This window comes from Bos indicus x Bos taurus, chromosome 14, assembly GCF_003369695.1.
Source record: "Bos indicus x Bos taurus breed Angus x Brahman F1 hybrid chromosome 14, Bos_hybrid_MaternalHap_v2.0, whole genome shotgun sequence".
Taxonomy (NCBI): Eukaryota; Metazoa; Chordata; class Mammalia; order Artiodactyla; family Bovidae; genus Bos; species Bos indicus x Bos taurus.
The window spans coordinates 60,463,465-60,480,546 of NC_040089.1; the positions used below are offsets into that span (position 1 = coordinate 60,463,465).

Sequence of the window (17,082 nt, forward strand, 5' to 3'; positions counted from 1 at the left end):
TGTGGGGAGAGGGAAGGAGAGGATGAGATGTATAGAAAGACTAACATGGAAACTTACATTACCATGTGTAAAATAGCCAATGGGAATTTGCTGTATGGCTCAAGAAACTCAAACAGGGGCTCTGTATCAACCTAGAGGGGTGGGATGGGGAGGGAGATGGGAAAGAGGTTCAAAAGGGAGGGGATATATGTATACCTATGGCTGATTCATGTCGAGGTTTAACAGAAAACAGCAAAATTCTGTAAAGCAATTATCCTTCAATAAAAAATAAATTAAAAATAAATAAATAAAAGGGATTTCAGTTCAGTTCAGTTCAGTCACTCAGTCGTGTCTGACTCTTTGCAACCCCATGAACCACAGCACGCCAGGCCTCCCTGTCCAACACCAACTCCCAGAGTCCACCCAAACCCATGTCCATCGAGTCGGTGATGCCATCCAACCATCTCATCCTCTGTCGTCCCCTTCTCCTCCTGCCCCCAATCCCTCCCAGCATCAGGGGCTTTTCCAATGAGTCAGCTCTTCGCATCAGCTGGCCAAAGTATTGGAGTTTCAGCTTCAGCATCAGTCCTTCCAGTGAACACCCAGGACTGATCTCCTTTAGAATGGACTGGTTGGATCTCCTTGCAGTGCAAGGGACTCTCAAGAGTCTTCTCCAACACCACAGTTCACAAGCATCAATTCTTCGGCGCTCAGCTTTCTTCACAGTCCAACTCTCACATCCATACGTGACCACAGGAAAAAACATAGCCTTGACTAGATGGACCTTTGTGGGCAAAGTAGTGTCTCTGCTTTTTAATATGCTGTCTAGGTTGGTAATAACTTTTCTTCCAAGGAGTAAGCGTCTTTTAATTTCATGGCTGCAATCACCATCTGCAGTGATCTTGGAGCCCCCAAAAATAAAGTCAGCCACTGTTTCCACTGTTTCTCCATCTATTTGCCATGAAGTGATGGGACCGGATTTCTAAAAGGGATTTAGAAGACAAAAAAAAAAAAAAGTTGCTTAACCAGGACTGAGTGTTTGAACAAGCTCTTCCTTGAGAGGCAAATACTTAGTGGGAGGTACAGGTCTCCTTCCTACGTCTGAGTGTCCCCTTTAATTGAGATTACAGAATTGCTGCTGTGACACATGGCTCCCTGGACCCAGTGGAAAGAAGGGAGTATTTCAGCTCTTGAAATCGTGTTCATGGATTTGAGATAACTTTGGGCTGCCAAAGGACTCTGGGTGACTAGAGAGACCAAAAGAGGCTCAAGGGACACAGGGAGGGATGCTGATGGTGCCCGACCACTGTTGGCCAGGTCCCAGGGTAGCAGCTAGGATCCTTGTGGCAGATGGATGGATGATGCCCTAGTGGTTTGGGAAAAGACAGATTCTGTTTTCCATCCATTGCCCACTCTGACCCGGGCTGTCCTCTTGCAGGCACTTTGTTCCCATTTTGAGATTTGAGGAAATGGAGGAAAGTGGGAAAGAGAAACAGAACAAGAAGAAATGAAAAAAGACAAATGTCTGCTCCTTTTCAGTTTATTAGGGATGTGAAGCATTTGTGATAAATATGTATTCATGATTAAATTATAGCTAGCCCCAGGAATTTTAATTTGCTGTAGTTTTAATAAAAGTGGCTGTTTGACCATCACATCTTCAGTTTCATAAGAGACTCATCATTAGTTTATATGGCATATATGCATATATGAGTTTGTATCATATTATGTAAAACCTATACTTAATATAATACACCAGGCTTCCCTGGTGGCTCAGATGGTAAAGAATCCTCCTGCAATGTGGGAGACCTGGGTTCATTCCCTGGGTTAGGAAGATCCCCTGCAGAAGGGAACAGCTACCCACTCCAGTATTCTGGCCTAGAGAATTCCATGGTCAGAGGAGCCTGGTGGGCTATAGTCCATGGAATCACAAAGAGTCGGACACGACTGAACACTTTGACTCACACTAAAACCATGTAAAATCTATTTTTTAATCTTTCAAAAGTTAGGCTTTTTTGTAGAAAATATAGCAACTATGGAAAATAAAAGTTAACTAGAGGGAAATGAAGACCCGTAAGCACGCCATCCAGAAACAGCCACTGAAAACGTTTCGTCCTGACTCCGTCCAATTTTGTTCTCTTGCTAAAGGCTGGTATGTTCTGGAGCGTGTTGCTGTGGCTTCTCTCTCTCTCTGGTTATTTCTGCCAACCTCAGGACCCCTCTAGCATCCTCTCCAAGGTCACTGCCACATCCTTCTCCTTTCTTCCTCATGAGTGTCGTTCAGTCTCAGGGCTGTGTCTTTCTCTGTCCACAAACAGAGTGGACATGTGCCCGAGCGCCTCACACGCAGGCTGCTCTCCACGGAACCCATGCTCTCTCCCAGGTGGGCTGCCCTCCTCTGTCCCTCATCCGCCGCGTCAGTCACCCCAGACCCCCATCACCCTTGCAGCCTCCACCGCCCTGCCTTCCTCTGGGAATCACTGCTTCACACATCTTGGTCATCTTTTCAAGTGTATTTATTTTTATCTGGAGGATAATTGCTTTACAATACTGTGTTTCTTTCTGTCATACATCAACACGAATCCGTCGTCCGTGTACATATGTTCCTTCCCTCCTGAACCTCCCTCCCACCTCCCCCTGCTTTTGAAGTACACTTAGTTGATTTACAATGTTATGTCAGTTACAGGTGTACAGCATAGTGAGTCAATGCTTCTGCAGATTACACTCCATTACAGGTTATCACAAGATAATGGCTGTAATTTTCCGTACTGTGCAGTAGATCCTTGTTGCTGCTCTATACATAGTGTTTGTATCTCTCAGCCCTAACCGTCCCTCCCTGGTTCCTGCTCTCCTTAGATAGCCACTAGTTTGTGATCTCTGTGAGTCAGTTTCTGTTTTGAGATACATTCTGCCCTTTACCACTTCTCTGCTGATTCTTCCTCGCAGACCCTTTTCTCAGAACTTCTGCCTGCTCTTGGCTGTTCCCGAGAGCACAGGCTCTGGAACCCAATGCCCTGGGTCCAGTCTAGCCTTTGTCATTCTCTAGCTGTGGGAACTAGGCAGTTATTTCATGGTGCTGGTCTCGGTTTCCTCAACTCTAAAACAGGGTTAATGATATGCCCTGCTGCAGAGCTGCTAAGTTGGTTTAAACACTTCGAACATCAGAATAGTTCCTGGAACATAATAAGTAGTCTCTACCAGTTAGATCTTATTACCATTAGTGGCAGCTTCGAGTGTATGTCCTGATACTAATTCAAATCCTCCTCTGATTGTTTCCCTTGGGATTTTCCAGCAGTCTTTTCCCTCTACCTCTTCTAGCATGCATACTAAGTCATTTCAGTTGTGTCTGACTCTTTGCGACCCTGTGGACTGTAGCCCACCAGGCTCCTCTGTCCATAGGATTCTCCAGACAAGACTAGTGGGTTGCCATGCCCTCCTCCAGGGAAATCTTCCCAAGCCAGGGGTTGAACCTGCATCTCTTATGTCTCTTACATTGGCAGGTGGGTTCTTTACCACTTAACACCACCTGGGAAGCCCATCTTTTCTAGGAGCTTAGCAACGTTAGCTTCCTTTTCACAATCCCTATACTGTGCTGGATCATGGAAAAAGCAAGAGAGTTCCAGAAAAGCATCTATTTCTGCTTTATTGACTATGCCAAAGCCTTTGACTGTGTGGATCACAATAAACTGTGGGAAATTCTGAAAGAGATGGGAATACTAGACCACCTGACCTGCCTCTTGAGAAATTTGTATGCAGGTTAGGAAGCAACAGTTAGAACTGGACATGGGACAACAGACTGGTTCCAAATAGGAAAAGGAGTTCGTCAAGGCTGTATATTGTCACCCTGTTTATTTAACTTATATGCAGAGTACATCATGAGAAACGCTGGACTGGAAGAAACACAAGCTGGAATCAAGATTGCTGGGAGAAATATCAATCACCTCAGATATGCAGATGACACCACCCTTATGGCAGAAAGTGAAGAGGAACTCAAAAGCCTCTTGATGAAAGTGAAAGAGGAGAGTGAAAAAGTTGGCTTAAAGCTCAACATTCAGAAAACGAAGATCATGGCATCCGGTCCCATCACTGCGTGGGAAATAGACGGGGAAACAGTGGAAACAGTGTCAGACTTTATTTTTCTGGGCTTCAAAATCACTGCAGATGGTGACTGCAGCCATGAAATTAAAAAACGCTTACTCCTTGGAAGAAAGGTTATGACCAACCTAGATAGCATATTCAAAAGCAGAGACATTACTTTGCCAACAAAGGTCCGTCTAGTCAAGGCTATGGTTTTTCCTGTGGTCGTGTATGGATGTGAGAGTTGGACTGTGAAGAAGGCTGATCGCCAAAGAATTGATGCTTTTGAACTGTGGTGTTGGAGAAGACTCTTGAGAGTCCCTTGGACTGCAAGGAGATCCAACCAGTCCATTCTGAAGGAGATCAGCCCTGGGATTTCTTTGGAAGGAATGATGTTAAAGCTGAAACTCCAGTACTTTGGCCACCTGATTCGAAGAGTTGACTCATTGGACAAGACTCTGATGCTGGGAGGGATTGGGGGCAAGAGGAGAAGGGGATGACAGAGGATGAGATGGCTGGATGGCATCACTGATTCGATGGATGTGAGTCTGAGTGAACTCTGGGAGTTGGTGATGGACAGGGAGGCCTGGTGTGCTGCAATTCATGGGATTGCAAAGAGTCGGACAGGACTGAGCGACTGATCTGATCTGATACTGTGCTTACTATGAAAGTGTACTTGCTACCTGTTATTACCATCTGATTATTTTATAATTGTTTGTTCATATTTCTGTCTCCCCCTCTAGACTGTTTGACTATTCGTGTGTCTGATCATTTGTGTATCACATAGGGGAGTGATCAGGTGAGCCACTAGGAGTCTAGTTTCTTCCATTCAGTTGCTTAGTCCTTGCTCTGTGTAAGATCAAGGAGTGAGCAATGTCTAAACACAAGAAACTGGTGATGTGCGTTGCTTCCTGGAAGTCAGAATTGGAAGGAAGATTTTTTCATTGCATTGTGCATAACCACCCCTTTCACTCCATGAAATAGCTTACATAGGGTAGACTTCTGGGGGGTAACAATTTTATTAAAATGTAATTCATATACAATGATATTTACTCATTTGGAATGTGCAGTTTAATGTTTTTAGTACATTGACAGAGCTGTGCAAACATCAGCACAATTTTAGAACATTTTTATCTCCCTCAAAAGAAGCCCAGTACCCTTTAGCTCTCCTCCCAACTTTCCCCAACCCCCTTAACCCCAACAAACCACTGGTCTTCCTACTGTCACTGTGATTTATCCCTTTTGGACATTTCATGTAAATGGGATCATAGGCTATGTAACCTTTTGTGACTGGCTTCTTTCACTTAGCATCATGTTTTCAAGGTTCATCCGAGCTGTAGCAGATGTATCAGAATCTTATTCCTTTTTATGGCCAGATAATATTTCATTGTATGAACACACCACCTTTTGTTTATTCATTCAATAGTAGATGGGCATTTGGATGGTTTCCACTTTTTGATTATCATGAATAATGCTGCTCTGATTATCTGCGTACAAGTTTTTGTGTGGACATGTTTTCATTTCTCTTGGGTATATACCTAGAAGTGGAATTGCTAAGTCGTATGTAAACTCTACGAGGAACTGCCAAACTATTGTCCAGAGTGGCTGCGGCATTTTATTTATATTCCCACCAGCACTGTATTTAGTTTCCCACATCCTGCATGTGATGAGACTTTTAATATGGAAAGAATTGTTCTTTAAGCTTGATTTTCTAGTTCAATAGACACGAAAAAGGTATTTTCTTTCAACACTTTAATTAACAGCACTTTCTATTAGAAAAATGCCCTTCATCCTCCAGGGATAACGGTGAGAAGACATTTTAGAAGGAAGAAGGTGAGAAGATTAATCTACATTCAAATAAAAATACAGAGCCTAAGGAATTTTTTCTGGTACTCTCATTATACCCATAGGGATTTCTTAAGAAATGCAAATATGTATTGTTTCACCATGCATAAAGCAATCGTTATCTAAAGATAGAGATAAAAGTACAGAATCCTGTATAAATAGTGAGATTTTTGAGAGCAGAAAGAGTTGGAGTGGGACCGAATGACTTAAGGAAAAAATAAAAATCCACTGAAGTAAGCACAAAAAAAGAGATGGAATACAGCTGGTGTACCTGCTGGAACGTGGGAGCACTCCTGGGAGCACTCTGTGTCTGGGGAGGAAGGCTGTGGGGTGGGGGGTAGGGGAAGGTGGCATGTGGGCATACCTGGGAGAGAAGCTGGTGGCACTCCCTTCTGTGTTGTAACATGACAACATGTAACATTGTTTCCTGGTGATGAGATCAACTAACATATGAAAAGTGGGAAAATGCCTAATTCACAAAGGCTCATTGTGAGTTGAAGCTTATGAAGCACTTACCATGAAGCAAACACCATACTAAGCACTTTATATACATCACCTCAATTTAATCTTCCCAGAGACTCTATGGTTTAGGTAAAATCCTCACTTCACAGGTTAGAAATCAGAGGCACCCGGAGGTTAAGAAGCTGCTGTCTACTTTCCCCTGTTCATTGCAGGATTATTCACAAGTCAAGATATAAATAAATTTACATGTCCATCTATGAATGAGTGGATAAAGGAAATCTGTGTATATACAATGGAATATCATTTAGAAGGAGGGAAATTCTGCCATTTGTGACAACAGAGACGGACCTTGAGGACATTGTGCTGAGTGAAATAATATGAACTCGCTTACATGTGGAATCTAAAAAAAACAAACTCAGAGAACCCAAGGGTAGAATGTGGTTGCCAGGGGCTGAGAAGAGGGTGCGGTGTGGGGAAAGGGGAGCTGTTGATCAAAAGACACAGACTTCAGTTACAAGATGTCTAAGTTCTGAGGACATGATACACAGGGCAATACCGTACAAGGAAGGAGGTACAAATAAACTAACAAAGGAAAGAGAATTTCCCTACTGGTCCAGTGGTAAAGACTCCACCTGCCGATACAGGGAATGCGGGTTTGATCCTTGGTCTGGGAAGAGGCCACATGCTGAGAGGCCACTAAGCCCACGAGCCACCAACTACTGAAGCCCACACACACCTAGAGCCTGGGCTCTGCAGGGAGAGAAGCCATCACAATGAGAAGCCTGTGCAGCGCAGCCAGAGAGCAGCTGCCTCTCTCCAAAACTAGAGGAAGCCCGCCTGCAGCAATGAAGCCCCAGAGCAGCCAAAAATAAATAATAAATAAATTTAATTTTAAAAAGGAAAGGAGGAAGGAGTGAGGGAGTGAAGGAATTACTCGGAGTGTAATGTTGAAGCTGAGCTGTACCCTGGAACCAGTAAACCTGTGTGGTCAGTGCCCTTAACCCACGCGCTAGTATGTCTCTGCCTGTGTGTTCTTCTTCACCTGCATCATTTGAACTGTGGTTGTTGTTCAGTTGCCCAGTCGTGTCTGACTCTTTGCAACCCCATGGACTGCAGCATGCCAGGTCTCCCTGTCCCTCACCATTTCCCGGAGTTTGCCCAGGTTCATGTTCATTGCATCGGTGATGCTGTCCAGCCGTCTCATCCTCTGATGCCTTCTTCTTCTTCTGCCCTTGATCTTTCCCAGCATCAGGGACTTTTCCAATGAGTCATCTGTTCGAATCAGATGACCAAAATACTGGAGCTTCAGCATCAGTCCTTCCAGTGAATATTCAGGGTTGATCTCCCTTAAGATTGACTGGTTTGATCTCCTTGCTGTCCAAGGGACTTTCAGGAGTCTTTTCCAGCACCACAGTTCGAAGGCATCATTTCTTTGGCATTCTGCCTTCCTTACAGTCCAGCTCGCACAACGGTATGTGAGTATTCAACCATTGTTTAAATACAACAGTTAAAAACATACTTAACCATCTTGTAATAAAATCAGTGTCAATAATTAGTCAAAAACATTTGATTTAATAACTTAATAGTTTTTAATCCAGTCATATTGTAACCTAGTATACACCAAAGAGACTATAAGTCTCAAGGCAGATGATTCAGGGCCTTGTAGACCACGTGAAGGTTAAAGGCTATCCCAGGGGCAGTGAGAAGCATTCAGTTTTAAGTCTTGGAGTCAAAAGGTCACACTTGTGCTTTGAAATTTCCTTCTAATTGCAATAAAGGGGTTTGTATTGGAGGACGTAATAGCAAAACTGGGGGCGTAAGGAGCAAGCCGAGGGCTGACACTAAGGCCAGAGCACTGGAGATGGATTAGAGGAGACAGCTGAGGATTAAGGAACGATTCAGGAGTTGCCCGAACAAAGACCAGCTGGGAATCACGTGAGTCTTCTGAGAGTCTGTGTGGAACCCAGTGTCGTTAGAGATACAGTTCTCGAGGCTGATTCTAATGAAGTGGATTTTACAGTGATGAATATAGTTCTCTTGAGAAGAAAAATGTTTGAATCGTCTCCGTTTTTCTATTTTGGCTTTTCTTTACAGCCTCCACTCTCTTTTTTTTGGATCAAAGCCATTTTCATTTCACCAGACATGTCATTCTTTTTGCAGAAGCCCTTCCAGCTCTTTTAATGCTTCAGACTTTAATTTATGGAACATCTATTCATGTCTCTCTAGATCTTTTACACAGGCAGCATCTTTGTGCAAATACCTGGACCCGTCAAATTTGCCCAAATGCTTATAAATGCATGCTGTTCAAGGAGATAAATGACTCAACTGGAAAACCGATGGCTAACCTGTTGAAACTCTCTTTGTCATTTCAGGCTGCCCTGGCAGGAGGCACCACCATGATCATGGATTTTGCTATTCCACACAAAGGCCACTCCCTCATTGAGGCCTTTGACACCTGGCGAAGCTGGGCTGACCCCAAAGTCTGCTGCGATTACAGCCTGCATGTGGCAGTGACGTGGTGGAGTGACCAGGTGAACCATGCAGGGGTCCAATTTCTTCTAGTTAGTCCTTTAATCATTGCTCCGTGCAAAGATCAAGGAACGGGCAACGTCAAAACATAAGAAACCAGTGATGTTGGTTGCTTCCGGGAACTCACAATTGGAGGAAAGACTTTTCATTGCATACTCTTTTTTACCATTTGAGTTTTGAATCCTGTGAAGTATTATCAATTGAGAAAACTAAAAAAAGGAAAAAAAAGCATATGAAGATAATAGGATAAATCCCTTATACTGATTCACAATAGTCTTTCATAGTATTTAAATCATGAATTGTAAATACTTTAAATGCAATTTTTAAAAGTACTTGACTTTTCAACTTCAACATCTCCGGGCACTTTTAAGCAGTCTTTTCCCACAGATTAGACTTCAGTTAGATAAATGTTTTTAATATCTGGAAAGAAACCAAGGAAGGGACAGACCAGGAATGTGTTCCAGGCCTTCTCCCAGCTGTGCACTAAGCTGGTACTCTGTTAATATCAACTCCTGGTCAGATCATTTCAAAATCGAATTTCCACAGTCTTCTGTATCTGCTCATTATTTAGACCATGGCAGAAATGATAACATGACTCAGATAGAAAAGAAAGTTTTGTGAGATGTTAAAATATGCTTATTTTCCCCATGAAAACATGGATGTGTACTTTGGAAGAAACCTTTATCTGTGATTTAAATCAATAGCATGTTTTCCACCTTGGACTTAATTCAGAAATCTTTTTGCTAGAAAGGGCTCATGGGGTGACTTTATTTGAAGTCACCATGTAACTTATGTCCCTGCTTTCTCCCAAAATTTGGGTTGTAGACACTAAGTTAGTATAAAACAAGTAATCAGATAGTTCAGCAAACATAGTAGCAAGGTTTAGAGTCCAGAGAAAAAGTTAATCTTTTTCCAGAAACTGCAAAATTCTGAGTGAGGCATCTGACCTCCGTTGTGCGTTTAAGGTCTTCCTGCCTGCCTTCTTCTCTCCGGCCCCTCCTTCTTTCCCTTCTCCCTTCCTCCTTTCCTCTCACTCTTGTTTTATAAGATAGCGCAAAGGTGAAGATGCTTGCTCGTACCAGCGTTTCTCACATTTTAATATGTACATAATTCACCTGGTGAATACTGGTAAAGTACAGATTATGCTCAATGAGTGTGTTAGTTGGCTAGGACTGCTTTAACCAAGAAAACAAACTGGGTGGGAACAGCTGTCTCACAGTTCAGGAGACGCACAGCCTGAGATCAAGGTGTTGGTGCGGCTGGTCCCTTCTGAGAGCTGTCAGGAATCATCTCTTTCAAGCCTCTCACCAACTTCTGGTGGTTTGCTGGCAATCTCTGGTATTCTTTGATTTGTAGGAACATCACCTGAATCTCTGCCTTTGTCTTCCCATGATGTTCTCTGTGTGTGTGTGTGTGTGTGTGTGGCTAAATTACCCCTTTTTATAAAGACACCAATCATACTGAATTATGGTCCACCCTAGTGACCTCATCTTAATTGATTACTTTGGTAAATGCCCTATTTCCAAATGTTGACCTGAAACAAGGAGACTGCCTGATATTTCTCCAGCAAAGATGGGCATATTTGAGATCAATAGAAGAATTGCAGTTCAGGGTCTACAAACATGTTGAGCCATGTGCAAGTCCCCACAGGGCAAGGGAAGGCGCAGGCTTTCCTAGAGGGGAGAGGGAAGCTGTGAGGCTCCAGTAAACAGAGTCCATGACTTTCATTGTTCTGGTCCTCGCCGAGAAAGAGAACCCTTTCTTCTGCATTGACATGCAGGTATCAGAGCTCCCCCTTCTGGTCTCTTGACTCTACTTAATTGAGTGAGTGAAAATCACTCAGCTGTGCCTGACTTTTTGCAACCCCATGGACTGCCAGAGTCCTTTGTCCAGGGAATTCTCCAGGCCAGAATACTGGAGTGGGTAGCCGTTCCCTTCTCCAGAGGCTCTTCCTAACCCAGAGATCAAACCCAGGTCTCCTGCACTGCAGGCAGATTCTTCACCATCTGAGCCACCTTCTACTTATTAATTTTTTATACAAGTCCAAGGTGGTCCTGGGCTTCCCACGTAGTACTAGTGGTAAAGAACTTGCCTGCCAAGGTAGGCGACAAAAGAGATCCCTGAGTCGGGAAGACTTGTCTGGAGAATCCCATGGACAGAGAAGTCCATAGGGTCCCAAAGAGTTGGATGTGACTGAAGTGACTTAGCATGCATGCACAAGGTCACATTTGGTACTGGGGGCTAGGATTTCAACCTATAAATGTAGGGGGACACAGTCAGCCCATAGCAGTAGGTCTGGGGCAGAGCCTGGGGTTCTGCATTTCTAGTAAGCTCCCAGGTGATGTTGCTGTGGCTGTTCAGGTACCACACTTTTGCAATAGCAAGGCTTAAACTGCTATGCTGGACCGTCGTGTAGTGGGACTCACCCCAGAATGTGGATGTGGGTGACAGCAATGTTTAACAAAGTCATCTGCAGAAAGGCTCTTCTACTCTGGGAGTCATGGGTATTTCACTTGAGCTATGTGAGTTGTAATTGGGAAGCCCGTAGTGTGAGTTTCCTAACAGTCTAAAGCGGTTTTTCCCCACTATAAAAATAATAGACTCACGGTAGAAAATTAGAACTTGTAAAAAAGTGTTTTAAAATGAGGCACATTATACCAAGTTCTACCCTTGCGGTTGTCACTTAATGCATCTTGAAACTCATTCCATCATTTCAGTGATGTTCACTCTCAACATTTGGGTGTTTTCTGCTCCTTTGCATTCATTATTCATCCAACAGGAAGTTTTTGAGTGGCCACTATGGACCAGGCACTGTTCCAGGATATAGCAACAGATAAACTATACAAGCTTAGCTTACATGCATGCTCAGTTGTATCTGACTCTTTGCAACCCCATGGACTGTAGCCTGCCAGGCTCCTCTGTCCACAGGATTTTCCAGGCAAGAGTACTGGAGTGGGTTGCCATTGCCTTCTCCAGGGGATCTTCCCCACCCTGGGATTGACAGATTCTTTACCCCAGAGCCGCCTGGGAAGCCCAAACTGTACAAAGCCGCTCCTCATATGGGGTGGAAATCCTAGAGGAGGAGGCAGGTCATCAACAAGTAAATATATTATATGCCAGCTGATAAAGTGCCATGGAGAAAAGTGAGGAAAATTAGTAAAAGAGTAAACAGTGATGGAAGTGAGTAACTTAACGTGTGATATTGTCATTTTTAAAACTTTGCTCATATAGAAGGAAAAGATTGCTTTGTTTTATTTTGCACTTTTTAATGAGTAGGAAGGTTAACATTTTTTCCATGTTTCTTAGTCATTTGAATTTACTTTTTGAACTGTAAATTTTTCATCTAGAATGTTAGGGTTTTTCAAGTAGAAGCAGCAATAACTCTTAACATTTTTATTAACTAAGCAATAATTCTATCCTTGTTACATATTTTTTATGTTTTATTATATATTTTTGTTCTATGTTATATTTATACGTGTATATTTTTTATGTGTATGTGTGTATTTTTCAACTTGTAGAAATTGAAGCAGTTTTATTTGGTCAAATCTTCTGACTTTTCCTTTGAAGTTATTCATCATTGTTGAGACTAGAAACGGACCTGCAAAGGCAATTACCAAACTAGTTTTGATCCTATCTTGTCTCTTATCATTGGTATGATATTATTGTTTATAAGAAGAAATTCACATCTGGTCTTTGTCCCCATTTCTGGCACAGAGCTCCTAAAACGCTTGGAATTTCCTACATGATGAGGGCAATGAAAAGGTCTAGTATGTTAAGTGAAGTGAAAGGCACTCAGTCGTGTCCAACTCTTTTCGACCCCATGGACTATACAGTCCATGGAATTCTCCAGGCCAGAATACTGGGGTGGGTAGCCTTTCCCTTCTCCAGGGGATCTTCCCAACTCAGGGATCGAACCCAGGTCTTCCGCACTGCAGGCGTATTCTTTACCATCTGAGCTACAAGGAATTAAAGAGGTGATTTTTAGACACCACCTAAGGACAGGGGCGGAGAAGGCAATGGCACCCCACTCCAGTACTCTTGCCTGGAAAATCCCATGGACAGAGGAGCCTGGTGGGCTGTAGTCCATGAGGTCGCTAAGAGTCGGACATGACTAAGTGACTTCCCTTTCACTTTTCACTTTCATGCATTGGAGAAGGAAATGGCAACCCACTCCAGTGTTCTTGTCTGGAGAATCCCAGGGACGGGGGAGTGTGGTAGGAGGCCGTCTATGGGGTCGCACGGAGTCGGACACGACTGAAGCGACTTAGCAGCAGCAGCAGCAAGGACAGGGGCTGATTGACCCAGAAGCCAACTGTGTGATTAGATGGTTGAAAATTTCAGTCCCCCCCAACTGACCTGTGAGGCGGGGAGAGGGGCTGGAGGTTGGGTTAGTTGCCTGTGGCTAATGCTTTAATCAGTCATGCCCGTGTAATGAAGCCTCCACGAAACCTAAAAGGATAGGATTTGGAGAGCTTCAAGGATGTGACCGAGTGGAGGTTTGGGAAGAGCGGTGCTCTCAGAGGACACACAAGCCTCGTGCCCTTCCCCCATTCCTTCACCTATGAAGGACCTCTTCCACCTGATGTTCGTCTGTATCCTTTATCATGTCCTTTTATAGTAAACTGGTGATCCAGTAAGTACAATGCTTCTCTGAGCTCTGTGAACCACTCCAGCAGATTAATTGAACCTGAGGAGGGTGCTGTGGGAAGCCCCGATTTATAGCTGGTTGGTCAGAAGTGCAGGTGACAACCTGGATACCCCGTAAGACTGAACTCTTAACCTGTGGACCATGAGGCAGTCTCCAGGTAGTGTTAAAATTGAGTTAAGTTGTAAGATACCTCCTGGCTGATGTCTGGAGAACTGCTTGGTGCTGTGAAGGAACCCCCAATCTCCCCACTCACACACTGGAATTGGTGATCAGAACGTTTGAGTTGGCAACCCAGAAGGCTCCTGGGGCTTCCCACTGGTTCAGAATCTTTCACCTCCAGGAGCTGCCAGTGGGTCAGTTCACATCTTCCACCACCTCCATCTTCTAACTCATCCTGTGGGGTTCAGATGTGACCCCAAACCTTACTTCACATTAGCTCTGATTCCTTCCAGAGACATGACTGCTTCTGTTGCTGCCAAATGGTTGTCTTTTCATGTTCTAGAATAATTTCTTCCCATCTCAGTACCTGTTTCTCTAGATACTGAGAATTTCATATCTAAGTGTAAAAGTGAGGTATTTGGGGGAGGGGGAGTACTATTAACTCTTTCATGATTTAAAAGCATCATAGCCACAGCAGTTCATCAGATGACGAAGTCTGAGACAAAGTCTGACTTAGGGGAACGATCGAGGCCTTAATTACATTTTTCTGGAGTTCAACTGATGTCCTCATTTTGCTTTGTTTTCTTCTGAATGCAGCACTTTGGAGAATGCTGGTATTGTCTTTAAAGGGTGACATTTTGCTGTGATTGTGGTGCCCTTTTAGGTTAAAGAAGAAATGAAAATCCTTACCCAGGATAAAGGTGTGAACTCCTTCAAGATGTTTATGGCTTATAAAGATGTGTACATGGTGAGGGATGTGGAGCTGTATGAGGCCTTCTCTCGGTGCAAGGAGATTGGAGCCATTGCTCAGGTTCATGCCGAAAACGGAGACCTAGTTGCAGAGGTAGGTAATTGCCGTTCAGAGCTTCCACAGAAGGGAAACTGCCCGTGATTTAAGGGGAAGATGACTGGCCGCAAGTAGGTAAATTCATTCAAAGGACTGGAAGAAAGGAAATCCAGGAACTAATTTTCTGTGACTTGGAAACACTTGACTCCATTTACTTGCTGTCCTTGCTGAGTTTTTTTGGGGTGGTATATGCGCTGGAATGAGGAGTTCCCTTTTTCAGAGCAGCCATTAGATCTCAAACAAGGTTTATTCTAAAAGCACAGATATTTTTCTTTGTGTCCCCAGCACTTTTTTTTTTTTTTTTTCATTTAAAGTATGCTCAAGCTGCTGGTTCAGAAAGCCAAAGTGTGGGCATCAGTGTAATCTGATGACTTAGGCAGAGCATTAGGTAGCTGTTTTAAGCCCCACTCTTTTCAGAAATTGGGTATTAAAATGTGCTCTGGAGGAATCTAGATGGTATTTATTTCTCATATTAACTCCATCATTAATGCCCGAAGGGTATACCATCTGTAAGATTTAAAGAGCTGTCTCTTACCCTTTCTATTGGTTGATCTTTCTCTCTCCCTGGGCTCAGTTCCCATTAAAGTCTGTGAGAAGGTGGCCACATGGCCAGAAGGTGGGGGAAATGATATGAGGAAAGCATGAGGTGTAAGCTCAAACAGACCAGGGTGTAAACTGGACTCTTCCATGTCCTAGCTGTATGACACCGGGCAAGTCAGTTTGACACTCTGTCTTGACTTCCTGACTTTCTTGTAAGGAAGAAATAACACTTTTGGAGAGGAGAAATACAGATCTAATATCATTCTGTGGGTTAGAGGAGAAGGCAGTGAAGAGTATGAATTGGTAAAGAATAGAACTAACTGCATAATAGCATGAGTCATTTCAAGAAGAATCGAATATGGGGGACTGGAATACTTTGTTTTGTTTGTTCTGAACCAAAGTCTTAAATACAGACACTACTTCTTTTCAAAGGGGCTTCCCTGGTAGTTCAGCTGGTAAAGAATCCACCTGGAATGCAGGAGACCCCTGTTTGATTCCTGGGTCTTTTCAAAGAATGTGATTAGAACAGACCTCATATCTTCTTCACCTTTCCAATCAAAATAATTTAATTGTGAAATATGTATATGAAAAGTTAACAACATGCTATCAGAGTACTGGGGTTCCCAGATGGCTCAGTAAAGAGCCCACTTGCCAAGCAGGAAACATGTGTTCTAACCCTTGGTCAGGAAGATCCCCTGGAGAAGGAAATGGCAACCCACTCTAGCATTCTTGCCTGGGAAATCTCATGAACAGAGGAGCCTGGCGGGCTACAGTCCGTGGGGTCACAAAGAGTCAGACACAACTTAGCGACTAAACAGTAACAAATCAGAGTAGTAGATTATTTTTTACCAAAAACACACACTGTATACCCACACGTTCACACACACTTATGCCAAACAGATCTCAAATAAAAAGCTGGCAGTGTATTTATTTCACATAACGATGGAATTTGTCATTAGCAAAGCTTTCTCCCATGTATGTTCCTGCTGCCTTTTCAGGGAGCAAAGAAGATGTTGGCATTGGGGATAACAGGTCCCGAGGGCCATGAGCTGAGCCGTCCAGAAGCGGTGGAGGCAGAAGCCACGCTGAGGGCCGTCACCATAGCCAGCGCCGTGAACTGCCCTCTCTACGTCGTGCACGTGATGAGCAAGTCTGCGGCAAAGGTGGTGGCGGATGCCCGGAGAGATGGTAATGCCTGAACTGTACCCTCCTTACGACTCAGTACTGTTAGCTGAAGAGTAAGGTGAAACAATGGCAACCCCTATGAGAAAGCTGTCCATGCATTTCCATAGTTTTTCTTCCTGCCTTTTTATTAGCATCCTTTCTGTTTTCTCCCAGTCTTGCACAGGTCTGTCTGTTTTTGCCCTCCTTCAGTCACAAGCTCCAACCTTCACACCACTAACTACCAGTTCTCTAGGGCTTTCCAGGTGGCGCTAGTGGTAAAGAACCCACCTGCCAATGCAGGAGACATAAGAGATGTGGGTGCCATCACTGGGCTGGGAAGATCCCCTGGAGGAGGACATGGCCACCCATTCCAGTATTCTTGCCTGGAGAATCCCATGGACAGAGGAGCCTGGTGGGCTACAGCCTATAGGGTTGCACAGAGTCAGAGCAGTTCTCTAGTGAACTTCAAAGAAGCTTTCCTGTCTCTTAGGCACCTCCATTAACACTTCCAATACCTGAATCAGGGTCATGCAAGGCACATAGTAGGTGCTCAACACATTTCTTTTGAACCAAATTAATCTGTCTCATAGCAACTTGGGCATTGGCACAATGGAAATAATCATCCAGATAGTGTTTTTATTATAATTATTTTAAGGTTTTTAATACAAAGGTATTTTTACTCCAAATTGTTTAATTGCCTCACTTCTATAATTTAATATGTGGTGGTGGTTTAGTTGTAATCGTGTCCGACTCTTGCAGTCTCGTGGACTGTAGCCGTTCAGGCTCCTCTGTCCATGGGATTCTCCAGGCAAGAATACTGGAGTGGGTAGCCATT

General features: G+C 43.7%; 1 protein-coding gene across 1 annotated transcript in view; it reads left to right on the forward strand.

Moving 5' to 3' along the window:
* DPYS (dihydropyrimidinase) overlaps positions 1-17,082 on the forward strand; it is a 99,537-nt gene that overhangs the window by 22,265 nt on the left and 60,190 nt on the right. The window contains exons 2-4 of the mRNA XM_027561340.1: positions 8,733-8,891; positions 14,361-14,540; positions 16,082-16,271. Of these exons, the coding sequence (XP_027417141.1) occupies positions 8,733-8,891; positions 14,361-14,540; positions 16,082-16,271 (529 nt within the window). The remainder of the gene's footprint in view (positions 1-8,732; positions 8,892-14,360; positions 14,541-16,081; positions 16,272-17,082) is intronic.